This window comes from Corylus avellana, chromosome 6 (assembly GCF_965113065.1).
Source record: "Corylus avellana chromosome 6, dhCorAvel1.hap1.2, whole genome shotgun sequence".
NCBI lineage: Eukaryota > Viridiplantae > Streptophyta > Magnoliopsida > Fagales > Betulaceae > Corylus > Corylus avellana.
Window position 1 is genome coordinate 30,531,850 of NC_142495.1, and position 24,296 is coordinate 30,556,145.

The window sequence follows — 24,296 nt, forward strand, 5'->3', positions numbered from 1 at the left end:
GATGATGATTACAACCTACAAATGAAGATCCTGACAGGAACTGTGGTACATACTACCTGAAACATTTATCCATGATGTAAAGTGACATTACTTTTTTTCTTTTTTTTTCTTTTTTTTTTGAATTGGGAAGTTACACATGCACCCGTTGGGAGTTGAACTTCTAGCGGGAGGGACATGCATTTCTCAAGTGAAGCGTGGGCCCATTGTTTATTATTTTTTTGGAAAATTTTCACTTTAGACCCTTGAACTACCGCGCGTTTTGAGAAGACCCCCAAAACTCAAAAACTCTTATTTTACACCCTTGAACTTTCAATTTCAATCAATTTACATTTAGGGGGCAGTTAAGGGAGTGGAAGGCTAATATTGTATGTTTGCAAGAGACAAAAATGGAGGATATTAGTAGGGAGGTGGTTTGTAGTGTGTGGGGGTGTATTCATGTGGATTGGTTGTATGTGTTCGAGAGGGGCATCAGGATGTATATTGTTAATGTGGGATAGGCGAGTGGTTGAGAAGGTAGAGGAGTGTGTGGGAGATCTGTGGTAGCTTGTACTTTCAAAAGTGTCACAGAAAATATATAATGGGCGTTTGCGGGGGTTTATGTGTCAAATAATGATGTGGAACGCAAAGACCTATGGGTTGAATTGGCTGGTCTAATATCCTTATGGGAGATGCCGTGGTGTATTTGGCCCCAAGGGGGGGGGGGGGGTTTGATAAGTAATGTTTATATATCAAAAACGCAGAGGGGCGCAACCCAAGTACACAGGAAGTATACAAGAGAAAACACCTAATTAGGAGAAGAAAAAAGAACAAGAAAATCAAGATAGCTAATCACTAAAGGGGCAAGCCATGCTGCTGTCCAAGTGAAAAGCGTGTAGAAGAAGAACGCCGTGAGGTCCTCCAAAGATCTCTCAGAATCCTCAAAGCATCTCGCATTCCTTTCTAATCATAAACACCACACTAGGCAAAGGGGAACCATTTTCCACACAACAGCACTTTGAGAACTCGCTCCCGACCACCAACAAGCGAACAAATTCACCACCTTTCGAGGCATGACCCATGACAATCCAAACCAGCTAAAGATAGCATACCATAGAGAGCGAGTGATCTCACAATGGAGAAGAAGATGATCGATCGTCTCCCCATCCGATTTGCACAAGCAACATCTATTGACCACAAGAGATTCCTTTTCCTAAGATTATCTATTGTGAGGATCTTCCTTAACACCGCCGTCCAAGTAAAGAAGGCCATTCTCGTGGGTGCCTTGGTGTGCCAAATACTCTTCCAAGGGAATGGATTAGACTCAGTACTAGCCAAATACTTGTGAGGATTTTAACGTCGTGTGGCGTCCTTGTGAAAGAATAGGGGATACCAGGCAATCTCAAGCAATGGCAGAATTTTCTAAATTTATTTTTGAGCAGGGTCTCATGGATATTCTGATGGTAGGAGGGAGTTTCATGTGGTCCAATCGTCTGACATGGTCCATAATTGATAGGTTCTTGTTTTCTCCAGAATCGGAGGAATTGTTTCCTGACGTTTCACAAAGAAGGTTGTCTCGCGTATTGCTTGACCACTTTCCATTATTACTGGACTGTGGAGTGGAGAGAAGGGGTAGCAGGCCTTTTAGACTTGAAAATATGTGGTTGCATGCAGAAGGTTTTGAGGAGCAGGTCAAGATGTGGTGGAGCTCATATATTTATGAGGGCAACCCGAGTTATGTGTTGGCTCGAAAGTTGAAGGCATTAAAAGTGGATCTGAAAAAGTGGAATGAGGAGGTTTTTGGGGATGTTAGGAAGCGGAAAAAGGAGATGGAGGTGGGTATTGGTGAGATGGATCAAATTGTAGAGACGAGAGCACTAATGGAAGATGAATTTCTTAAGGGACAAGAGTACTCTAGAAAACTGGAGAGGTGCATTTACCTTGAAGAAGTGAGTTGGAGGTAGAAATCTAGGGCTTTGAGGTTGAAAGAGGGCGACAACAATACAAAGTTCTCCCATCGATTGGCAAATTCACACAGGCGAAACAATGCAATTATATCCTTCGTGGTGAATGGGAGCCTGACTGAGGAGCCAGAAGTTATAAAAGCCCGTGTTGTGAATTTTTTAAAAAAATTATATTGGGAAGAATATAAGTGGAGACCAAAGATGGATGAGCAAATTTTCAATTCCATTGATGTAGAGGAGAAACAATGGATGGAAAGAGAGTTTGAGGAAGGTGAAGTGTGGGAAGTGGTGAGGAATTTAAAGGGCGATAAGGCACCAGGACCTGATGGTTTTTCTATGGGTTTCTTCCAAAAGTTTTGGGTGGTATTAAATGATGATATTATGGTGGTTTTCAGGGAGTTCCATACCTATGGAAAATTTGAGAAGAGTTTGAATGCTACGTTTATCTCAATTATCTCAAAGAAAGCAGGGGCAGGGGAGATTAAGGATTTTCAACAAAATTATCTCTCAGGTGATAGCTAATCCCTTGAAAACAGTTTTGGGGAAGCTCATCTCATACTCCCAAAATGCCTTCATCAAGGGTCGGCAAATTCTTGCCTCTATCTTAATGGCCAACGAATGTCTTGATGGTAGGATTCGCTCTAGGGAACTGGGCATAATTTGCAAATTGGATTTGGAGAAGGCCTAGATCGTGTGAATTGGGAGTTTCTTATTTATATGTTTGAGCGGTGTTGTTTTGGTGAAAGATGGCGAGGTTGGATAAAACACTGCATTTCCACGGTTCGATTCTCTATTCTTATAAATGGATCACCTGCGGGGTTTTTTGGTAGCTCTCGAGGAGTGCGACAGGGGGATCCTCTTTCTCCCTTTTTATTTGTAGTTGTGATGGAGGCCTTCAGTAGAATGATGACCGCGTCGGTGGAGAGAGGGCTCAGGTTTGGATGGGATTCAAAACATGAACTCACCTACTACCTCATTATTAAGTGGGGTGGAGGTGCCATAAGTCTTAAAGGCCATCAGCAGATGGGAGAGGAACTTCCTAGCTTATGGATATTGCACACCAGTAATCTACTAAGAATACAGTCTCGCAAGTGTGTGTGTGTGTGCATGTGCATGCATGCGTGTGTGAGAGAGAAGAGAGTTAAAAGATAACCTGTGAGGTAGAAACCTCATTTAGCGGAAGTTCCAGGCCATAAGAATGTTGAAGACAGCATAACAGTGTGATGGAGTATATATGTAACTCCAATTTGCTTTCCGGATGAATTTCTGTATACTTGTGAGAGAGCTCCTGAAGAAAAAGAGGTTTAATATCCAACCATAAAATAATGCCACAATCAACTGAACTGAAAATCAATGCACAAATATTAGTCATGAAATATACCAATGTTTCTGTGAACTTAGTAATATCCTTGAGTCTTCTTTGCGTTAATGACTTTACTAGCACTCGTCCAGCCAAAACTATCTCAGATGGAAATATTGCAGGCCAGTGTACACCTTGACATTCATGCACATGTTCAGGAATGTCAACATCTGGTTCAGATTCTTTGCATAATATAATCTCTGAAATATACATTTTAAGATTATCAGACAGATTTTCATCAATGCCATGGTTCACTAAACAATTCCTGAATACTTGTCCTCCAGCTTGTATTTGGCAGCGCTGCGAGCAGTACAATGGTATTGAACATGATGTACAGGAGACCATATCTGCTGGCAGTTCATTCAAGCAGTAATGGCAATGAGTTTCCCGACAATGCTTCAATATTATCTGCAAGTTACAGGGCCAGTAAATTTCTTCTTCCTCATCAGCAGTAAGGAAGCCATTGGCTTTGTTAACAAATAATGAAAGAATAAGTCATATTCAAAAGGAATAGATGGCAATAACAAAAAAAAAAAAAAAAAAAAAATTTAGAGAAGGCCTATGACCATGTCAACAGGAAGTTTCTGTTATACTTGTTAAAGAGATATGACTTTGGGGAGAGATGCCAAGTTTGGATGGATCATTGCATATTTACGGTGCGGTTTTCCATTCTCATTAATGGATCTCCATTTGGTTTCTTTAGTAGTTCACGTCGATTAAGACAGGAGGATCAGTTGTCTCCTTTATTGTTTGTGGTTATTATGGATGCATTAGCTGGATGATGTCTGCTATGGTGGATAGTGGGCTCTTATCTAGATTTTCAGGGGGATTGAGAAATCATGAGGAGATGATAGTGTTACATTTGTTGTTTGCCAATGATACTATGATCTTTTATAAGCCTAGTTGTGAACAACCTCGTAACCTGCAATGTTTGTTCTTATGTTTTGAAGCTGTGTCAGGATTGAAGATAAACTTGTCTATGTCAGAGATTGTTCCCCGGTAGGTGATGTGGAAGGTTTGGCTAGCTTTCTTGTGTGTAGATTGGTTTCATTGCCAATGAAGTATTTGGGTCTTCCTCTGGGAGCTCTTTACAAAGCTTTACTATTTTGAATGGCTTTATTGAAAAGACGGAGCATCGGTTGGCAAGTTAGACAAGACTTTATTTATCAAAGGGAGGTAAGTTACCTTTGATAAAAAGTACTCTTTCTAATTTACCGACGTATTATTTGTCCAGTTTCCCTAAACTTGTAGGAGTGGCTAATCGACAGAAAAAACTTATGAGGGGTCCCTATAGTGTGGGAGTGTGGAAATGTATAAGGAGGGGGCGGGAAGGTTTTCCTAAATTTGTGAGGTATGAGATGGATTTAAGGTGCAGTTTTGGCATGATGTATGGCATGGGGAGCAACCCTTTAAGTTATCTTATCAAGAATTATTCACTATTGCTTATTGTAAGGATGAATAGGTAGCAGATTATATGTAGTTCCGAAATGAAATTCATTGGAATATTATATTTACAAGGTTTGTGCATGATTGGGACCACTAAATGGTCTCTATTTTCTTTGAGTTGTTATATTCTTAAAGAGTAGGGCAATGGGATGAGGATGAAATTTGCAGGATTCCTTCTAAAACGAAATCGTTTGAAGTTAAGTCTTACCATCTAGGATGTTGCTAACCATAGCCTACAAAACTTCAAATAAGTTGAGAACCAAGAGCCAAATATCACTAGTTTACTCATAGAGGATAAGGAATTTACTGTCACCTCATTCTTCTTGCATAGGCAATACCAGTTTACAAGAGTAAAACCCCGCCATTTTAAGATTATCAAGCATAAGGATTTTATCCAAAGCTGCCGTCCATGTAAAGAAAGCAATGTTGGGTGAAGCGTTAACCTTCCAAACACTTTTTCAGGGGAACGGACAAGGCTCTCCAGTCTATAAAGTTTTATAATAACTCTTCACTTCAAACCCGTAATTACTAGCCAGGGTCCACAACATTCTATCTACCTCCCCACTTCAAAGCCTAATCACTGTCAATGGCAAAAGTGAGGAGTAGATCACCAAATAGAAATCTTCCCAAGCAACAATTACCATATCAGCAATATATCTATGCAATATAAGTAGATATGGATTAGTTATGGAACGCAGCTTCTCTTTTGAAGCTAAAACCTTCTGCCTTTCGGCAAAGGTTGGGTGTCCTAACCTTCGTCTGGAGGAAAGGAGAAAAGGATTCGTGGGGTATATTTACGCGAGCATTCGGTGTTCGTCGTGGTTGGTGGAAACGGTGGAAGCGGCGATTCAGGTTCAGGTGAAGGAAGAAATTGCCAAATCTTACCGTGAGGGTGATAAGGCCACGATGGTCCACGGGGGAGGTAATAAGGCCGGTAGGTTCTTGGAGGTATCGGTGTTGGCTGAGGGTGGTCGTAAGGGAGTCATTTGGCTTCCGGAGGGACGCTTTGGGAGGGGCTGGCGGCGTTTTGCGGGAGAGCTTCGGCAACTGTTGGCAACACAGATCAAGTTGGATGGTACGGCGGAGTTTGGGGTTCCATCTTCGGCGGGGTTTCTCATGGATGGTCCTTCTTTGGGGGTCGACTCCGGGAGGTCTTTCGTGGATGTCCTTCGATCTTCTCCAGGCGTCGAGGCGAGAGCAGTTGAGTATTCGAGGTCTCTCGATTTGCTTCCAGGGTCGTCTTGTTGGGATTCGGAGTATGACAGTATGGGGTTGCGTTCTGCCGTGGATTGCTCTGCGTTGGAGAGCTTGCCTTCTCCTCTGGCGGAGACGGCTGGGTCAGTGAGTTTGAGGAAGAAGAAGGGGGGCAAGATCGGTATTAGTGGGTTGTTGAGGCTTCTAGGGCAAATCCAACGTAAGTTGGACCGGGTCCGTGCTGGGGTTGTCTCGAAGCCCAATCGCAGGAGTAAAAGGGTTCGTTTTTTGGGCCTATCAATTTCTGCTTTGGGTTGTGATTCCGGGTCGGTCTCTGAAGTGGGTTTGGGTCAAAATTTGGATCCGGTTCATTACTTGGATCCGGATTACTCGGATCCAGTCCATAACTCTTTTTCATTACCTTTGGAGTTTGTTTCTGCTGGGATTCCTCTAGTCTCTGAAGAGTTTTTGGAGCCGTTGGCTAGGTCTTCTTTGAGTTTGCAGGCTACCGGTTTGGATTCCGGCGATGGGTCTTCCCTGGCAATGTTCTCTCTCTCCGGTGCGAGTTTTGGGCGAGATTGTTGGGTCTGCCGGTGACGGGTCCTCTCAGGGGGCTACTTCTTTCCATTCTGTGGAGGATTTACCGGCAAGCACGTTGCGCAAGGACTGGGAGGGTTCTCTTTCTTCGATGCCTGAAGCCTGCCTGGGTGCGACTGTGTCTTCGGAGATTTCTGATTCGGCTCGTCTTTCTATTCTCAAGGAGGCCTTCTCTGTTCCTTGGGAGGTGGACTCTCCGGCGAGCCCTCTTTGCAGGGATAGGGAGGTTCCTTTTTCGGGGGAGGAGGAACTGGTTGTTCGTCCTTCTTCTCCGGCGAAAGGTTTGTTTCGTTGTGGGTTCTTTGGTCCGAGAGCTGTCTCTCCCTCTGCGGTGGTGTTGAAGGATTCTTCCTTGTCTTCTAAGGGAAAGGACCCTGTTCTAGTTCCCTCTGTGCCGGTGGAGGTTCAAGTAGGCTCTACTGTCTCACCTACCTTTGGGGTGGCTGAGCTGGGTCTTCATTCCCCTGCTACTACCTCCTTGTTCTCGTCACAGGGATGCACTTCTCTCTCGACTACTTCCCTTCTCGATGGGGCGGCTGAGATGGGGAGGAGTCTTAGCCGTCCTTTTCCTCGCATGACAGAGAGTGGTACTCCCATTTACTCCTCTATATCCTCGTCCCAACTGTTTTATACCCGGAGGGTGAAGGAAAAAGTCGCAAAGCAGCTGCATAAGAACAAGGACCTGCTTGCTGAGGTTGAAGTTTCTGCCCCTAAGGTTGAAGCTTCTGCTTCTAAGGTTAAGGGGTTGAGGGAGCTCAATAATCTGGATTGCTCCATCTCTCCGGTGAAGGGCCGGCGTCGGCGGGGATTTTTGGGATCGAAAAATGCTTTTTCATTTCCCCCCTGAGGTGCACTAGGGTTCCACCTGAGATGCACTAGGGCTTTTCTTGGGTTTGGTTGGGTCTCTTGTATTCCCCTTTGGTTGGGTGTTTGGTTTGATTGGGTTTTTCTGGGTTTTTGGTTTGTTAGGGTGTTTGGTTGGGTTCCTTTGTATACATTATTGTGTACTTAGAGGCGCTTTGCGCTTTTTTTGATATATACTACATTACTTATCAAAAAAAAATATAAGTAGATATGCTGAAACTCATTTTGGTACAACCTGTTTGGATTTGAAGTGCTGAAAATTGATAGGAAAGAAGGATACAAAAAACTTAAAACAGTTCATGATATGATATGCGGAACAGAAATCAGTTCATACCATGGCATAAGGTTCTTCAGTATGAACCAAGGAAGCTGGAGGGATGTCACTTGGTGAAACCATACCCCTTCCTTTATTTGCTGTCGTGACACACTTAAGTTTTATTTGGTGTTGCTCATCTGTCCAAAAGTTCAATGTAAGCAAACTACATTAAAAGTTCGATAAGATCAAACTTAAAATTATCCTTGAACTAAAAGAATATCTAGACCATCTTAAATATTTCAAAACTAAGGAGCATAATTTATATCTGCAGAATAAACTTGAGATGAACAAATTACACTTGGACTAGAAGTTCCATATGAGCAAACTGTTAATCCAACCCAAGACTTAAGCTAGCAGATGAAGAAATGCAACAAGTGTATAAACGATATGGATTCTTAAAACAAACCATATTAAGCATACACAAAACTGATTTATAGTGGTGAAAGTCTTTTAATAGCTGCAAGGAGTGATGGAAGTTATATATGTCTTTTTAGACTGAAGAATGATTGAACCAACATGTTGTCAAAGTGCAACTGCTACCAATCTAAGTGGGATATAAGTACTATCCAGAATTTAAAAAGAAAAACAGTTTCCAGAAAAGAAAGAAAGAAAAAACAAGAAAAAAACTCTCAGACACTCCAAAACCCTTCTCCTTATCATCCATCTTAAGTAATTCCTCCCTTACGTAACTGAACATAAGAGACAGTATCATTCTATTGCACCCCAAAATCAAAACGTACAAAACTAAGATTCCATTATTATTTCCCATCTTCAATAGGCCACAAATAATAATAAACAAAAGCATCCTTATCTTCCATTATCAAGAACAAATCAAGAAACAGATCCTTTATGGCAGTATCCGCACCCCACCCATCATGTCAAAACCATGTCATCCTCCATTCCCTATCTCCAATAGCATTTTTTTTTAAAACCAACAAATGAAGTGGTTTTGAGATGTATAAAAGAATTTCAGAAATTTTTCATAATTATATACGAGTTTTTTGTTGCAAAAAGATATTTGTCAACTTAACTAGACTATGGAGAAACAACAGAATGCAACATAATCAAATTGGATGACCTCTAAAACATAACTCACAGATACTTCAAGACATGGCTTTACTAGAGCTCTTTAAAGCATTGAACATAGGTCTACCTCAATATTGACCACCATCCAGACCCCCATTTGTGGCCAATTTTCGAAGCCCAGTACAACCTAGATGAAGGGAGAGTGTGGGATGACTCGAATTAATCAAAGAATTTCACAAGAAACAAGGAAAGCTCTCATTCAAGTTATAATAAAACTTAAAGGCCAAAGATGAACGAACTATAGGAGCAGTATTGTTGAGTCCAAAATGTACAATATGTTCTACTGGTTAACAATTATAAGCAATAGTACTGAACTGCCCGAAATTCACTTGGGGAAACAAAATGGCCAAAGTGGGTAACATCAGAACATTAACGTACAACCCTCCCTATAAGGATAAGTTAATAATATAAGGGATAATCAACATATATGGATACTTAATACTGACTATCTTACCCAAAATATCCAACTTATTCTCATTATGTGGTACCATTGAAACCTCTGTCCTCTTATATTGGTCTGAAATTATCTTGAGTTCACTTTCTATTTGTCTCCTTCCACCCGATGACAATTCAAAAGTCTTAGCTATAATCAGGTCACGGGTTGCATCTTCATAGTTTCCCAAAGAAGCATTCACTTTACCTCTCCTATACCATGCCTGCAGCAAGGACAAGTTACATATGGAGATGACCAGATACTACTATCCAAGTAGACATACATGCACGTAAAAGCACATCTATTTCCAATTAATAGTCAAATGACCACATTTGACTACTTCAAATGAATATGAGTAGTTGATGTCTCAAAGTGACATCTAAGATTCTCAACATATTTCCAACGAATAGAATGAATTGATTGGACTTCGTTATCTGTCCAACTGTTTCATGATTCATAAGTAAAAAATATGAATCCCACATGTGACTATATGAATCCCACATATGAATCCCTAAATCTTGACAATTAAGAATTTTCTCTAAAATACTACGATGAACAACCCTAGTACAAAACAAGTATAAAAGAGAGACCCTCAAGAAAAGAAATATTAAAAATGTACTAAATATAGGAAGACCTAAAGAGAAACTTTTTTTTTTGATAAGTAAAAGTCAATGTATTAAAAGTGTAAGGGGTGCAACCCATGTACACAGGAAGTATACAAAAGAGTCCACTACATGAGCTTTAAACTGAAAAGGATGTATAGAGATCTATAAATTTCGTAAGCGTTGAAGCTTGCGAAGAAAACCCCAAAACCCTCCAAGAGGAGTGTTTGGAGCACCCTTTTCTTCAATTCTATAGTTTTCATTTCACGATCCTCAAAGCTCCGCGCATTCCTTTCTCTCCATAAGGACCACATTACACACAAAGGAGCCATCCTTCAAATGTGCATGACTGTCCGCTTTCCCCTTTGCCCTCTCCAACTTCCCAAGCATTCCTTCAAACTCCCCGGCATCACCCACGTTATACCAAATAGCTGGAGAATCATATTCCATACCTCTACAACAGCGTGACAATGCACTAAAAGGTGATCAATAGATTCGCCACTCTTCTTGCACATACAACATCATTCCATCACAATGATGTTCTTCTTTCGTAGATTGTCCAATGTTAAAATTTTCCCCATAACTGCTGTCCATACGAAGAAAGCCACTCGCAGAGGAGCTTTACAGGAAGACCTAAAGAAGACCGGAGAGTCAGTCGATCATCTTCTTTTCCACTGTGAGCTCGCAAGTGCTCTTTGGCACACAATTTTTAAGCGGTTTGGGTTGCATTGGGTCATGCCTTGCAGGGTGAGGGCCTTGTTTGATAGCTAGTGGTCGGGAGGGCGATCTCGAAGCGCGGTTGTGTGGAAGATGATCCCTCTGTGTCTTATGTGGTGTATTTGGAATGAAAGAAGTGCTAGATGTTTTGAAAATTCCACTAGGACCATAGAGGAATTAACTCATTTTTTCTTCTTTACTCTTTACTCTTGGACGGCCGCTTGGCTAGCTCCTTTAGTGATTAGTTTATTTGATTTTCTTTTTCATTTCTCTCCCTCCTAGGCGCTCTCTGTTTATACTTCCCATGTATGTGGGTTGCGCCCCTTTGCACTTTTTATATCATCATTTACTTATCAAAAAAAAAAAAAAAAAACCTAAAGAGAAACTGTGGTGCAGAACCTAACAAATCAGCCCCAGTTTAGCAAGAACTAAATTTCTTCTAAGGCTGCTAAAAGGAGCAGTCCTAGGATATATAACACACCTCCATAAGAGTAGACCTCTACAAATCACTTATAACTTTAGTGACATTCATTATTTTTAGCCATTTTGTTACAAGCCAAAATGAAAGTCGGAGAACTTTAAAAGTGAGAAGAAGTCCACCATCATTTTACCCTTTCCACAAATTGCTCTTATTTTAGCCACATATTCTCGACTTAAAATATCTTTTACCTTTGCAACTCTAACACCAAAGTCTCTACATCTTCAAAGCTCCGAGTACTCCACTCTCTCCAAAGGCACTGCATTAAAGACAATGGATTCAACCTCCATACTTCCATAACTTTACCACATCCTACCTAACCTCTCCAACTCACCAACAAATCAATCACCCATCTAGGCATAACTCAATCAACAACAAACAGATTATGAATAGAGCTCGATAACTCTCTTGTTACTTCACAATGAATTAGTAAGTGATAGTAAGTGATCAATGGATTCTCCATTTTTCTTGCACATGCAACATCACTCAATTACCACAACATTCCTCTTCCTCAAATTATCCAGTGTCAAAATTTTCCTTAAAGGCGTTGTCCACACAAAAAACAACACTTGCGAGGGAGCCTTGACTCTCCAAATACACTTTCAAGGAAAAAGAGATCTATTCGTACTAGTTCACACTTGATAAAACTATACTTCAAACTTGCTCTTTTTGGAGGGATGTTGTTCGGATGTGTGCCTTAAACTCCAATTATTTACTAAACATTTAGTTTAAATTGAATAAAGTTGTTTACTCATTGATTTATTTAACAAACATTGGGCATGTAAACTGATTAGATGTATGCTATTAATGATTATTATTTATCGTATACATGTAAAGGTCCATAGGTTGCATTAAATATGGTTTAAAGTGTGAGTAATGAGATTATCACACATAAGATCTTAAAACCATAAACCTCGCAACTTATAAATTATTATTTTTTTTTTTTGATAAGTCAATCGCAACTTATAAATTATTGTTTGAAGTTAATCTTGGTGAGCCTCACCTTGGGCATTGCCTCTGCCTCTATCTTCTTCTTTGCCCGCTCACTCTCCGGAACCACAAGCACAAGATCAACTAGGGCCCTACTGTCCAGCTCGATCAAAGAGCTCTTGATCGAACAAGACAAAGAAAAAACATGCATTGTGGGTTTGTAGACGATCGAGATCAATGGGTTGGAATGGTAAATGGGATTGTGTTGGATCTTGGCATTGTAGTTTGTGTAGGTAATTTTCTTGATGGTTCCAAGCTTGAGGTTGAGGTGGTTGGTGATGTGTAATTTATGGTCAGAAACATGTTTGTGGGAGTGTTTAGGTTTGTGTCACGCCCAAAACCCAAAAAAGACATGATGACAGCTGAAACTTTAGTCCAAAATACTATAGGACAACTAGAGCAACTAATAATTCCATTAAAACAATTCCAAAGTCCACAAAATATCGGTAACCACAATACCATAAAACAAACCTAAAATAATAATAATAAGAGGAACAAACTTTAGGGAGTATGTATAAAGGAGTGATTAAATTTGTAATTTTATATTTGACTAGGAACGAATTTAAATCAATAAGAAGTACGAAGAGATTCTTGGATATTGGAATTCGCTAAGTAGAGTTTGTTAATTTGGGTTATTTTTCCAATACCCAAATATAATGCTTCTATAAAAATTAAAGGTTGCTCGAAATTTTGTATTATTTGTATATAATGTGGTATTTATGACTGTGTCAACTTATCCGCGTTATCACCCAAAAAAGACTAGTCAATTTGGAGCTTTTGTTGGCTTTATTATAAAGCTCAATTTCACCTAGTAACTAGGCAATGTGGGATTTAGCATTCATGACTAATTTTATAAACCACCCACTCTATGTGGGCTACTCCTCATCTTCCCAATATGGGATCGGGGCGTTACAAACTCCTACTCTTAAATTTTTGACATCATCGTTAGAGCCACGTCATGTAGTGCTACAGTACCCCATGTCTTTGTTCTTCCCTATAATAAGTGATCCGAGTTTTTTATCCTATTCTTTGTTTAGTGGCTATAACAAGGCAAACTAAGCCACTTAAAAATGCAGATACTACTCAAAAAGCTTATCATTTTTTTTTTTGATAAGTAATAACCAAGCTTATCATTTGAGAAACGTTATACACCATTCTATATTTTTGTCTCAAGGGCATTTTGTCCTTTGCAAGTGCTGTAATTAGCTGATTAAATCTTATCTTGTAGATCGTAGATAATTAGTTATTCTAGAGATAATTAGATCGTAGATAAGTGTTCCTGTAGAGAAAAAACCCATAAAAGAAAAAAGGAACCATAGACGAGGATACGACAGCTTGGTAACAAGTTGTAGAATGTCAGATGTTGCTTGTACTTTAGTATGATTTTAGCTTGTATTTAGGAGTAAGTGCAGTCTCTACTTTTGGCCAAGGGAAAATCCTGAAAACGTAAGACATTTCATACGATTTTTTCTCGCTCTCCCTCTACACTTTTTAGGTTAGTAAGATAGTTTTCTGCCCTAGCGGCAGCGCTGTTAGGCGCTGTGCGCTAGGCTCTGGTGAGCTGCAATGGAACGGCGCTTCCCCATAGAAGCGAAATCCTTTTGCTTGTCAGCGAAGGAAGGGTGTCCTAATCTCCGTTTGGAAGAAAAGAGAAAAGGGTTCGTAGAGGTAATTTTCGTGAGTCAACCTTGTGCTTCATGGTTGGCGGATACGGTTGAGGAGGCGAGTCAATCTCTGTTGAAGGTTGATATTGCCAAGTCATACAGTGAGGGCGATAAGGCTTTGATGGTGCATGGGGGTGTTAATAAGGCAGGTAGTTTCTTGGAGGTGGCTGTCTTTGCTGAGGGAGGTCGTAAAGGAATCATTTGGCTACCTGAGGGCCATGATGGGAGGGGATGGCGTCGGTTTGCAAATGAGTTGCGGAGGATATTGGTTCCATAAGCCTCAGTGCACCTTGTTCCGGGGACGCAGCTTATGCTTGGTATGGAAGAATCCATCTCTGGATGTCATCCTGGGCGCTCCTTTGCGAAGGTTCTTCAACTGATGTCTGGTTCAGAGGTGCCTCCCGTTGGGAGGAGGGTAAGATCTTTGCAACCTCTTGATCTTTTCAGGTGAAGGACTCTTTTGAGCCGGGATACGGTGATTATGAGTTGCGGGTGATGGTGGATTGTTTCGAGTTGGAGTCGTTGGAGCCTGCTAATTCTGTTACATGTTCTATCCCGGCGGCTGATCATATGAAGAAGAAGAAGAAGAAAACAAAGACGATGCTAGGTCTATTTCGTTCTAATTTGGGCCGGGTCCTAGTTGGGTTAGTTAAAGGACTATTAGTTGGGCTGGGTGTATTACCTTTAAGGAAAAAACGATGGGTTTTTTTTTTAAAAAAAAAAGGCTTACAAGGTCTCGGGTTTGGGTCTTTCTTTCCTTAAGCCCAAACACACTGGGTATCTTAAGTCAGGTTGGTGCAGGGTATGAAGCGTCATGTTAAGTGTTTGCCTAAGTCTCAACAATCTGGGTCTGCCTCGCCGGGAGATGTTGATTTTCTGGCTGCTCGTAGGGAGGAGTGTAATTCTGAGGCATTTGCGCCGGTCGCCAGTGGTCTCGCCGGGGTTTCCAGTGATGATTCCGAGCTAGCGTTGGTGGGGCCATCGTTGGCGGAGGTGCATCCGGTGTTACCTCAACAGTGCTGTGCGTTGGGGTCTGTGTCTCATGCTACGGTGGCGGCCCCTGTCTTTCCGACTAAGGCTGCTCTAATGCCGGAGAATACCCAGGACCGGTTGTCAACTCCGGTGAGTACCATGGCCAGTATTGGGGATCTTTTTATTTCTTCTGTTGATAAGGCGGAGGCCCTTGTCTCTCCAATGTCTCCGGTGGTGGTCTCTGTCCATTCGATGGGAGTTGGTGCTGTTCCGGCAAAGGACGTTGAGCCTATTAAGACTGCTTCGACGAAAGGGTTGCTACATCGGGGGTTTTTAGGGTCTAGAAATGCTTCTTCTTCTCTGCTTGGGATGAAGGAGGCTTCATCGTCGGCAAAGGGTTCTAAGGTTCTAGTCGAAGACTCAAAGATCTGTTCTTCTTCGAAAAAGCACGCAGCTGAGCTGGGTTTGAGAATAAGCGAACCTTTTCCTTGCATGTCGGAGAGTGGTGCTCCAATTTACTCCTCTGTTTCCAAATCTCAAATAGGGTATGCCCGGAGGGTGAAGGAGAAGATTGCTAAGCAGTTGCATAAGAACAAGTAGCTGTTTGCCGAGGTTGTAGCGGAACCTTCAGAGAAAGGGGTAGAGAACTATTCGGAGATGGTGCTAGATGCGGTGAAATTCACCTCCAGTGTGGGACTATCTAATGGTGAAGGAGGTGATGAGAAAAGTCTTTTAAATCTCTTTTCGAAAATTGAAGAAGAGCGGGAGCCCTATACCTCTAAGGTAAAAGGGAAGAGGGAACTCAAGAATTTAGAATGCTCCATCAATTATGAGGCTAGAGAGAGACCTTCTCCGGAGAGGTGCCATTGCCCGCAAGGTTGTGTTGGGACCAAAAAATGCATTTTTCTTTCCTCCAGAGATGCATTAGGGGCTTGGTGTTTTTTTAGGCTTGGTGGTGGGCCATTGTGGGCTTCGGTCTTTGGGTGTTTTGGGTTCTTTCTTTGATTTACCGTTTGGTTGTGGTTATTAGTTGGGTGTTTTGGGTGGGGTCTTCTTGGGTTTTGTCTTTGGGTTTAAATTGGGCTACCTATGTATACTTTCTTGTGTACTTAGAGGTGCATTGTGCTTTTTTTGATATATACAATTTACTTATCAAAAAAAAAAAAACATACTGGAAGATTTAAGAGTCTCATTGAGAAAGACGGGTGGAAAAGATCAACTTTAAAAGCGTCTATGGACAACATCAACCTCACTTCATTCTTCATAACAAATGCTGTATAACGGAATTCAAAACAATAACCACAAAGCTAAACTTTTATTAGCAAAAAACGGAAGAAAGAAAACAAAATGCATAACCGTTTTCTTCCCACCAAATCATTTTCATTTGCGTTTCTCTTCATCAACTTATATCTCAATGAAAATAGCAAGATAAACCAATGTGTAGTATATATTTTAAGACAACTCTTAATAGGTGCATCAAAATGTTTCATTTATTTATTTATTTTTTAATTTTTTTTATAAATAAAGCAATGATAATAATTTATTTGCCCACATTCTGCGCATTGAAGAATATTTTTACTTATTATGCTGCTTCTCCAAAAACAAAAAACTCATTAAGCACATTTACATTTTTCAAATTCAAATAAGAGATTACAGTCAAAGATGAATAAGAAAAGAAGTTGACATTATGTTTTGCCTAAAAACCACTAGCTTTCTAACTTTTAATTGTCTTCCTCAAACAACTGCTAATTTAGAGCGCAAATCTAATGAATCCACATACAAAAAATATGAATTCATACAGTATATTCCCATCTCCAATTGCAGTTAACAAAGACACCGTATGAGAGCCACATGATAAAAGCATTACCTTGGCATAGCTTGTAGAAATCTGAAGAGCTCGATTGCAGTCTCTTAGGCACTCTGACAAAAGGTCCATTTTCTGAAGGAAGCCAACAAGCATATAAGTAGAAATCCACCAAATGATGAGTATAAGCATGTTTATGATATCTCAGCCACACAAAAAGTCTGGTTTTGCCACTGCCTCATTCTCATTTTGATCATTGTTAGCAATTACTTATCTCCCTTTTTCAAACTAATAATGACACTTGTTAAATTTGGACTCACATGCAGCACAGAAGCCCGATTGAGATACAATGTTGCAACTAGATTTTTTTCCATGTCATCAGCATCAATTGGAGCGAGTCGTAGTGCCTGTGTTTCATGCAACAGAAGAAAAAGAAATAAAAAAGAAAAGAACGAAAAGAACATCAATAAGATAAAGAATAGGGAAAGAACATAATCAATATGCAGTTGCCATTCATCTTCCACAAAAGAAAGAATCAAGGGTGGGGTTTAGAACCCTTTAGGCCAGTGGTTTGACTCTACTAAGTAATCTTCTTGAGGCCCATAGGTTATATCTTGGACACAGTCCCTTCTCCTTATCCTCGCTTGGTTTACACGTTTCAGTGTCTGTTCAAGCCAATTGCTAATTATCCCTAGTAATAGCTAGGGTTTAGGGTTTTCGAACCTATCAAAATTTTCCCTTGTAATTCCAACATGTGGAGCACAGATCATCTAGATCAACACTTGACAGACCACAAAATCAATATAAACAAAGAAAAAGAAAAATGCTCTATGAAACCTGGGAATAGCAAGTCAGAGCCGTGGTGTAATCTGAATTGATGAAGCAGTGATTACCCTTCTGCTTCAACTCCAAAGCAGCATCCTTATTCTTACCACAGAGAGCCCTTCCTTGATCAGTCAAATCTTTAACCATCTGAGAAAACCGAACTCTTTTAAGTCTTTTTTGTCACCAAACAATCAGGGGGAAAATATAAGATACTGTGGCTGTGCTTCGCTTACCTGATGAAATGGCTCCAAATTAGAAAAATAGTTAAGAAGAGAATAACATGTTCGCGGAAGATCATCAGGAGTGCTCGCTGCCACAATCCGCTTTAGGCTGTCTGGAACCAGAGATTTCAGTTTCTCCATATCTCCGATTTACCTAAAGATACATATCTTTACCTATCTTTTCTTTATATCTTTACCCAAAAATATATTTTTGTCTTTTGGCATTTCTGTTAGATGGTTTAGTGGGAAACAGTGATTTTTCTTTCATAGTCTAAATTTCTTTGTTCCTAATGATTAAGTTGGATAAGGTTTTTTTTTTTTTTTTTTTTGGCATTTCTTTAGATTTTAAATTACTAATTTGCCCTTTAACGTTGATGTTAAAATACTATTTTAATCTTTCTAAATCTTATGAATTTAAAAAGTTGTCTGGACTGGCAAAACAGGTAAACGGGTAGACACGATTACGACCCGTTACACGATTATCTTATACACGAACACGACCTGTTTTACTAAACAAGTTAGCGGGTCTAACACGATTAGGGCTGTTAAGTGAGCGAAGCGTTTTGCGAGTAAGCTCGGGCTCGGCTCGCATAAGATCGGCTCGTGCTCGACTCGAATATTAAATGAAGCGCTTCATAAACACAAATCATAACTCGAATATTAAATGAAGCAAGCTCGGCTTGACTCGGTTAGGCTCGTAAGCAAGCTCGTATAAGCTCGTGTGTGTGTGTGTGCAAGGCTAGATCTCTCTCTCTCTCTCTCTTGAGGGCGGGATACTGTTGGCCAACAATGGCTCAAGATGCACACGACATGGTCAAAAGTTGTAAGAAGAGCCAACAGTTTGCAAACGTCCCAATAAGTCCGTCGGAAGATCTCACATCAATATTCACTCCTTGGCCGTTCACACTGTTGGGGGTAGACATTGTAGGATCCTTACCACCAGGAAAAGGAGGAGTCAAGTTTGCCCTAGTGGCGGTCAACTACTTCACCAAGTGGGCAGAAGCCAAAGCATTAGCCACCTTCACATAAAAGAATATTGAACACTTCATGTGGCGATCTGTGGTTTGCCGGTTTGGTATCCCACACTCAAATACCTTATGAAAACTAACCCCCACAATTTAGAATTAAATCACTACCATATTTAGTAGAGTTTGTTTCACTCTATAAGACATTTACCATGTTCAACTACTTGTAAACATTTACCATGCTGAAGTGCTTGTACCATATTTGAGAAATACGCTTGTACTAGAAAATGTAGTCATTTACAAGTAAAAGTAAACCAAAAATTAAAATTAAAATACTTTCGATCAATTGGTTTGTGTAACTTACTAGAAAACTAGTATACCCTAAAATCTGTGATGCATTCCAAACAATTACATAAGACTTCCTTCTTTAGTTTCAAGGCTAGATATCTCTCTCTCTCTCTCTCTCTCTTGAGGGCGGGATACTGTAGGCCAACAATGGCTCAAGATGCACACGACATGGTCAAAAGTTGTAAGAAGAGCCAACAGTTTGCAAACGTCCCAAGGAGTCCGCCGGAAGATCTCACATCAATATTCACTCCTTGGCCGTTCACACTGTTGGGGGTAGACATTGTAGGATCCTTACCACCAGGAAAAGGAGGAGTCAAGTTTGCCCTAGTGGCGGTCAACTACTTCACCAGGTGGGCAGAAGCCAAAGCATTAGCCACCTTCACATAAAAGAATATTGAACACTTCATGTGGCGATCTGTGGTTTGCCGGTTTGGTATCCCGCACTCAAATACCTTATGAAAACTGACCCCCACAATTTAGAATTAAATCATTACCATATTTAGTAGAGTTTGTTTCACTCTATAAGACATTTACCATGTTCAACTACTTGTAAACATTTACCATGCTGAAGTGCTTGTACCATATTTGAGAAATACGCTTGTTCTAGAAAATGTAGTCATTTACAAGCCAAAGTAAACCAAAAATTAAAATAAAAATACTTTCGATCAATTGGTTTGTGTAACTTACTGGAAAACTAGTATACCCTAAAATCTGTGATGCATTCCAAACAATTACATAAGGCTTCCTTCTTTAGTTTCAAGGCTAGATATCTCTCTCTCTCTCTCTCTTGAGGGCGGGATACTGTTGGCCAACAATGGCTCAAGATGCACACGACATGGTCAAAAGTTGTAAGAAGAGCCAACAGTTTGCAAACGTCCCAAGGATTCCGTCAGAAGATCTCACATCAATATTCACTCCTTGGCCGTTCACACTGTTGGAGGTAGACATTGTAGGATCCTTACCACCAGGAAAAGGAGGAGTCAAGTTTGCCCTAGTGGCGGTCAACTACTTCACCAGGTGGGCAGAAGCCAAAGCATTAGCCACCTTCACATAAAATAATATTGAACACTTCATGTGGCGATCTGTGGTTTGCCGGTTTGGTATCCCGCACTCAAATACCTTATGAAAACTGACCCCCACAATTTAGAATTAAATCATTACCATATTTAGTAGAGTTTGTTTCACTCTATAAGACATTTACCATGTTCAACTACTTGTAAACATTTACCATGCTGAAATGCTTGTACCATATTTGAGAAATACGCTTGTTCTAGAAAATGTAGTCATTTACAAGTCAAAGTAAACCAAAAATTAAAATTAAAATACTTTCGATCAATTGGTTTGTGTAACTTACTAGAAAACTAGTATACTCTAAAATCTGTGATGCATTCCAAACAATTACACAAGGCTTCCTTCTTTAGTTTCAAGGCTAGATATCTCTCTCTCTCTTGAGGGCGGGATACTGTTGGCCAACAATGGCTCAAGATGCACACGACATGGTCAAAAGTTGTAAGAAGAGCCAACAGTTTGCAAACGTCCCAAGGAGTCCGCTGGAAGATCTCACATCAATATTCACTCCTTGGCCGTTCACATTGTGGGGGGTAGACATTGTAGGATCCTTACCACTTGGAAAAGGAGGAGTGAAGTTTGCCTTAGTGGCGGTCAACTACTTCATCAGGCGGACAGAAGCCAAAGCATTAGCCACCTTCACATAAGAGAATATTGAACACTTCATGTGGCGATATGTGGTTTGCCGGTTTGGTATCTCGCACTCAAATACCTTATGAAAACTGACCCCCACAATTTAGAATTAAATCACTACCATATTTTGTTGAGTTTGTTTCACTCTATAAGACATTTACCATGTTCAACTACTTGTAAACATTTACCATGCTGAAGTGCTTATACCATATTTGAGAGATACGCTTGTACTAGAAAATGTAGTCATTTACAAGTCAAAGCAAACCAAAAATTAAAATTAAAATACTTTGATCAATTGGTTTGTGTAACTTACTAGAAAACTAGTATACCCTAAAATCTATGATGTATTCCAAACAATTACATAAGGCCTCCTTCTTTAGTTTCAAGGCTAGATATCTTTAGGTGCTAGGTTTTCTTTCTTTTCGCTCTAGCGCCGTTAGACAGCAAGAAAGGGAAAAAAGCCTGAGGAGGAGGGAAGAACTTGTTCTTCCCTCCTCTCCTCCCCTCTTTTATCCCTCTTTCCTCTCACCATGCTGCTTCTCATAGGTGATTTCTTTTCTCCGGTTATTTCCACTTCTTTTGAGGTCTTATCCATCGCCTTGTGCGATTTATCCAATCTCATCCAAAAATCACAACTCCAGCCTAACCTCCGATGCTCCACCGCTCCCTCCGAGCCACGGCAATGGTTTTTTCTTTCGGATTTGTCATGGGTCTCCCATCCGGTTTCTTTGAAGCTCGATTTGTCATCCTCTGGCACCCCCGCTTCTCCACCTTCGTCTCTGCCATCATATCTTCCCGCTGCTGCCTTTCGCTCAACCTTCCGGCCACCTCGAGTCTCTGCGACTCCGCCATCTCCGCTCCTGTTGTTGCTGATTTCTGGAGTTGTAGATTTTGTCCTGCTTTTTAATTTTATGCTATGCCTTCTGTTGCTTTTGTTGGGCTTGTATTTTCTGTTGCTTATGTTTTTTGTGTTTGTTTTCGGATTTGTGCTGATTACTCTCTATGCTTCAGTCCCTTCAACGGACTACAACAGTGCCCCTTCCGCTTCTATCACTCTCTGGTGGTCGTTGCCGGATCATTCTGGGGGCTCAGATTTTGTCTGTGCCCCTTTAGCTTCTGTTACCGCCTTGTGCGGCCCTTTGAGAGGACCGGGTCACTTTTTTGACCCATTTCCTACCATTTGCAATTATTGTTGCACTGTTTTAGTTTATTTAGGGTTTGTTGTTAGAGAGCCCACCCTTTTTTTGTTGTTAGGATCTCTCACTTCTTCTTCCTTTCGGATCAAAAGTGGTAAAGAGCCTCCCCTATAACCTTTTCCTTATTTGCTTAGAAAAAAAAAAAAAAAAAAAGGGCTAGATATCTCTCTCTCTCTCTCTCTCTCTCTCTCTATATATATATATATATATAAGTTCCAGTTGGTGTATCAAACAAAATTAAATGCAAAAAAACAAAAAACAAAATAACATGCGCACGATTTCAACTGCACTTTGAGATTATCATTATTAATTTTGAGATTATCATTATTAACTTTTAATCTATTGATTGTCAAAATTGAGATTAAATAAATAAAAAATGAAAGAAAAAACAAATAATAAGTTATAATATGGAACAAAGCAAATTAATTACATATTACATGAATTCCATCTCTATGCTTAGTTACTAACTTAAACATATAACATATTGTCTAAACATATAACATATTGTCCAGTCGGCTGTTCAAGTACATACATCCACATGGTCCACATGAACCATATATGGTACTTTCTCAAAAAAAATAATTACATCACATGATACTTTCTCAAAAAAATAATTATATCACATAAACCATATGGTAACTCTCCGATTCTAGTCGGTTGTTCAAGTACATACATCCACTTGGTCCACATGAACCATAGTACTTTCTAAAAAAAAAAAATAATAATTACATCACATAAACCATTGGGCAACTCTCCAGTTCCTGAAAACAGAAGAAAAAATAGATAAGCTATCAAAGCAGAGACAATTACAACAAGAACCTCACAGAGGTTTAAAACCAATCTACTTGCTCATAGGTAAGCTATCTCCCTACTATCATCACTCACAGTTGGCCCAAGTAATTTTTTTAGCTTCCATTTTAATACACAGGTTTAAAACCAATCTACTTGCTCATAGATAAGCTATCTCCCTACCATCATCACTCACAGTTAGCCCAAGTAATTTGTTTAGCTTCCGTTTTAATACATTAGCAGGAGAGGGCAATCATATCTCCTATCATTGATGAAGACAACACAAATTAAATAGAATCCAACAATGCAAAAGCAGCATAGATGAAAGAAAGTAGCATATGAAACTGGTTTACATCTATCTATATATATATATATATATAGATAGGAAGGATGGGCTTTGTAAAAGCACTAAAAACAACACCCAGTATTTTAAGGCAATAACTTCGATAACCACAACCTCCTATGGCAACCTCCTATGGTGGGGGGACATCGTTATGAAAACCCATTGGAGATGCTCATAACACCATAATCGTATTGCCTCAAAGTATGTATCAACTGAGATCTCGTGAACTAGCTCATTGGGCAGGTTCATGCAAAAAAAATTAAAAAAAAAAAACTTACTAATGCATTGTGTGGTGAAGAAATATCCGTCAGAGATTGACATTGAAATTCTATAGTGAGTCAAAGAAGAGGAAGATCCGATAGAATATGAATATTGGCGACTATGTTTGTCGCCATACTTGATAGAGCTCAAAACTCCTCAAGAAATATACCTAGACGAATTTGCAGGGAGATAGCTTGTCAGTGTTGGAGAAATAGAGAGGGGATGAAATGAAAACTTAGAGGATCGAGAGAGATGGTAGTTTTACATCTTTCTCTGTGGTCTTCTAATCACACCATTTATAAGGAAATGCGGTCCATCCGTGGGGGTGAGGGTTAAAAATAAAATTTACAAAAAAGAAAAAGGAAAAAAAGGTAATGTTATTTTGACGGGTGAGAACCGAGGCAAATTGAAGGCAAACTTAAAATTCATTGAAGTTGCTGCATCTACTTGCCACGTATGAACATTATGAAACTGCACCTGCCCTTTGCAGACAGCAATAAAAACCAAGTAATGGTACAAACGCTTTTACCTTTTTTTTTTTTTTTTTTAAGTACATTTATGTTTGAGAAATGTTTTTTTTTTTTTTTTTTGAAAGAAAATCATTCTTATCTCATTAATAGAGGAATCAAGAGCATTAAAACTCTTATAATCACAGAACATAACGTTTTGAAAGATCCTAGCCGAAGCTAAAAGATCAAAGTCGTAACTAAAAGATTACACATCAAAGACACCAAACATCCGCTAACCTATAACTAATCTTCAGTTGGAATAACAGATCTGCGCTAGGCAGACACAAACTAATGCATAAGTAGCTCTTATTCCTCGACCCTGGGATCAAAAGGACCCCATGCCGACACACATCCTCCTGAACCCGAAAGCCAGGATATCATTCACATCCACAACCCCAGGGGTCTGGACCAAAATAACAAGCGAGGAGATCAAGAAAGAGGACATGGCCTTATTACAAGCAGCAAGAAAAACAAGAAAAATACAAGAAAAATCAAAGCAATACAACTAAAAATTTAAAAATAGGAGCATGTTTGAGAAATGTTTGGTTGTAATAAAATGTCCATGTTTTGGCCATAAATGTACACGTGGCCATAATTTTAAAAATTCCACAAAATGATAGAACAAAAATGACAGGTTCATAGGAGAGAGAAGAGAGGTTTTTTTTTTTTTTTTTT

The 24,296-nt window shown here is 39.9% G+C and overlaps 1 protein-coding gene and 1 long non-coding RNA gene across 3 annotated transcripts in view; both read right to left on the bottom strand.

Annotated features, from left to right (window-relative positions):
- Window positions 1-17,720, bottom strand: part of TPR9 (Tetratricopeptide repeat (TPR)-like superfamily protein) — a 29,941-nt gene extending 12,221 nt beyond the window's left edge. The window contains exons 1-8 of one of the 2 annotated variants that reach the window (XM_059599838.2): window positions 17,522-17,713; window positions 17,301-17,435; window positions 16,784-16,870; window positions 16,527-16,598; window positions 9,258-9,459; window positions 7,736-7,854; window positions 3,322-3,708; window positions 3,094-3,228 (exon numbers count right to left, since the gene is read on the bottom strand). In XM_059599838.2, the coding sequence (XP_059455821.2) occupies window positions 3,094-3,228; window positions 3,322-3,708; window positions 7,736-7,854; window positions 9,258-9,459; window positions 16,527-16,598; window positions 16,784-16,870; window positions 17,301-17,435; window positions 17,522-17,650 (1,266 nt within the window). In that variant the 5' untranslated portion in view covers window positions 17,651-17,713. Of the gene's footprint in view, window positions 1-3,093; window positions 3,229-3,321; window positions 3,709-7,735; window positions 7,855-9,257; window positions 9,460-16,526; window positions 16,599-16,783; window positions 16,871-17,300; window positions 17,436-17,521 lie in introns of both variants that reach the window. The other variant, XM_059599840.2, reaches the window with a different exon arrangement.
- Window positions 17,721-22,096: 4,376 nt separating this feature from the next.
- On the bottom strand, window positions 22,097-23,428 carry LOC132188354 (uncharacterized). Its single transcript, XR_009440875.2, has 2 exons — window positions 23,130-23,428; window positions 22,097-22,480 (listed from the first exon to the last, which is right to left on the bottom strand). It is a non-coding gene; the product is annotated as an uncharacterized LOC132188354 (long non-coding RNA).
- Window positions 23,429-24,296: the final 868 nt, after the last annotated feature.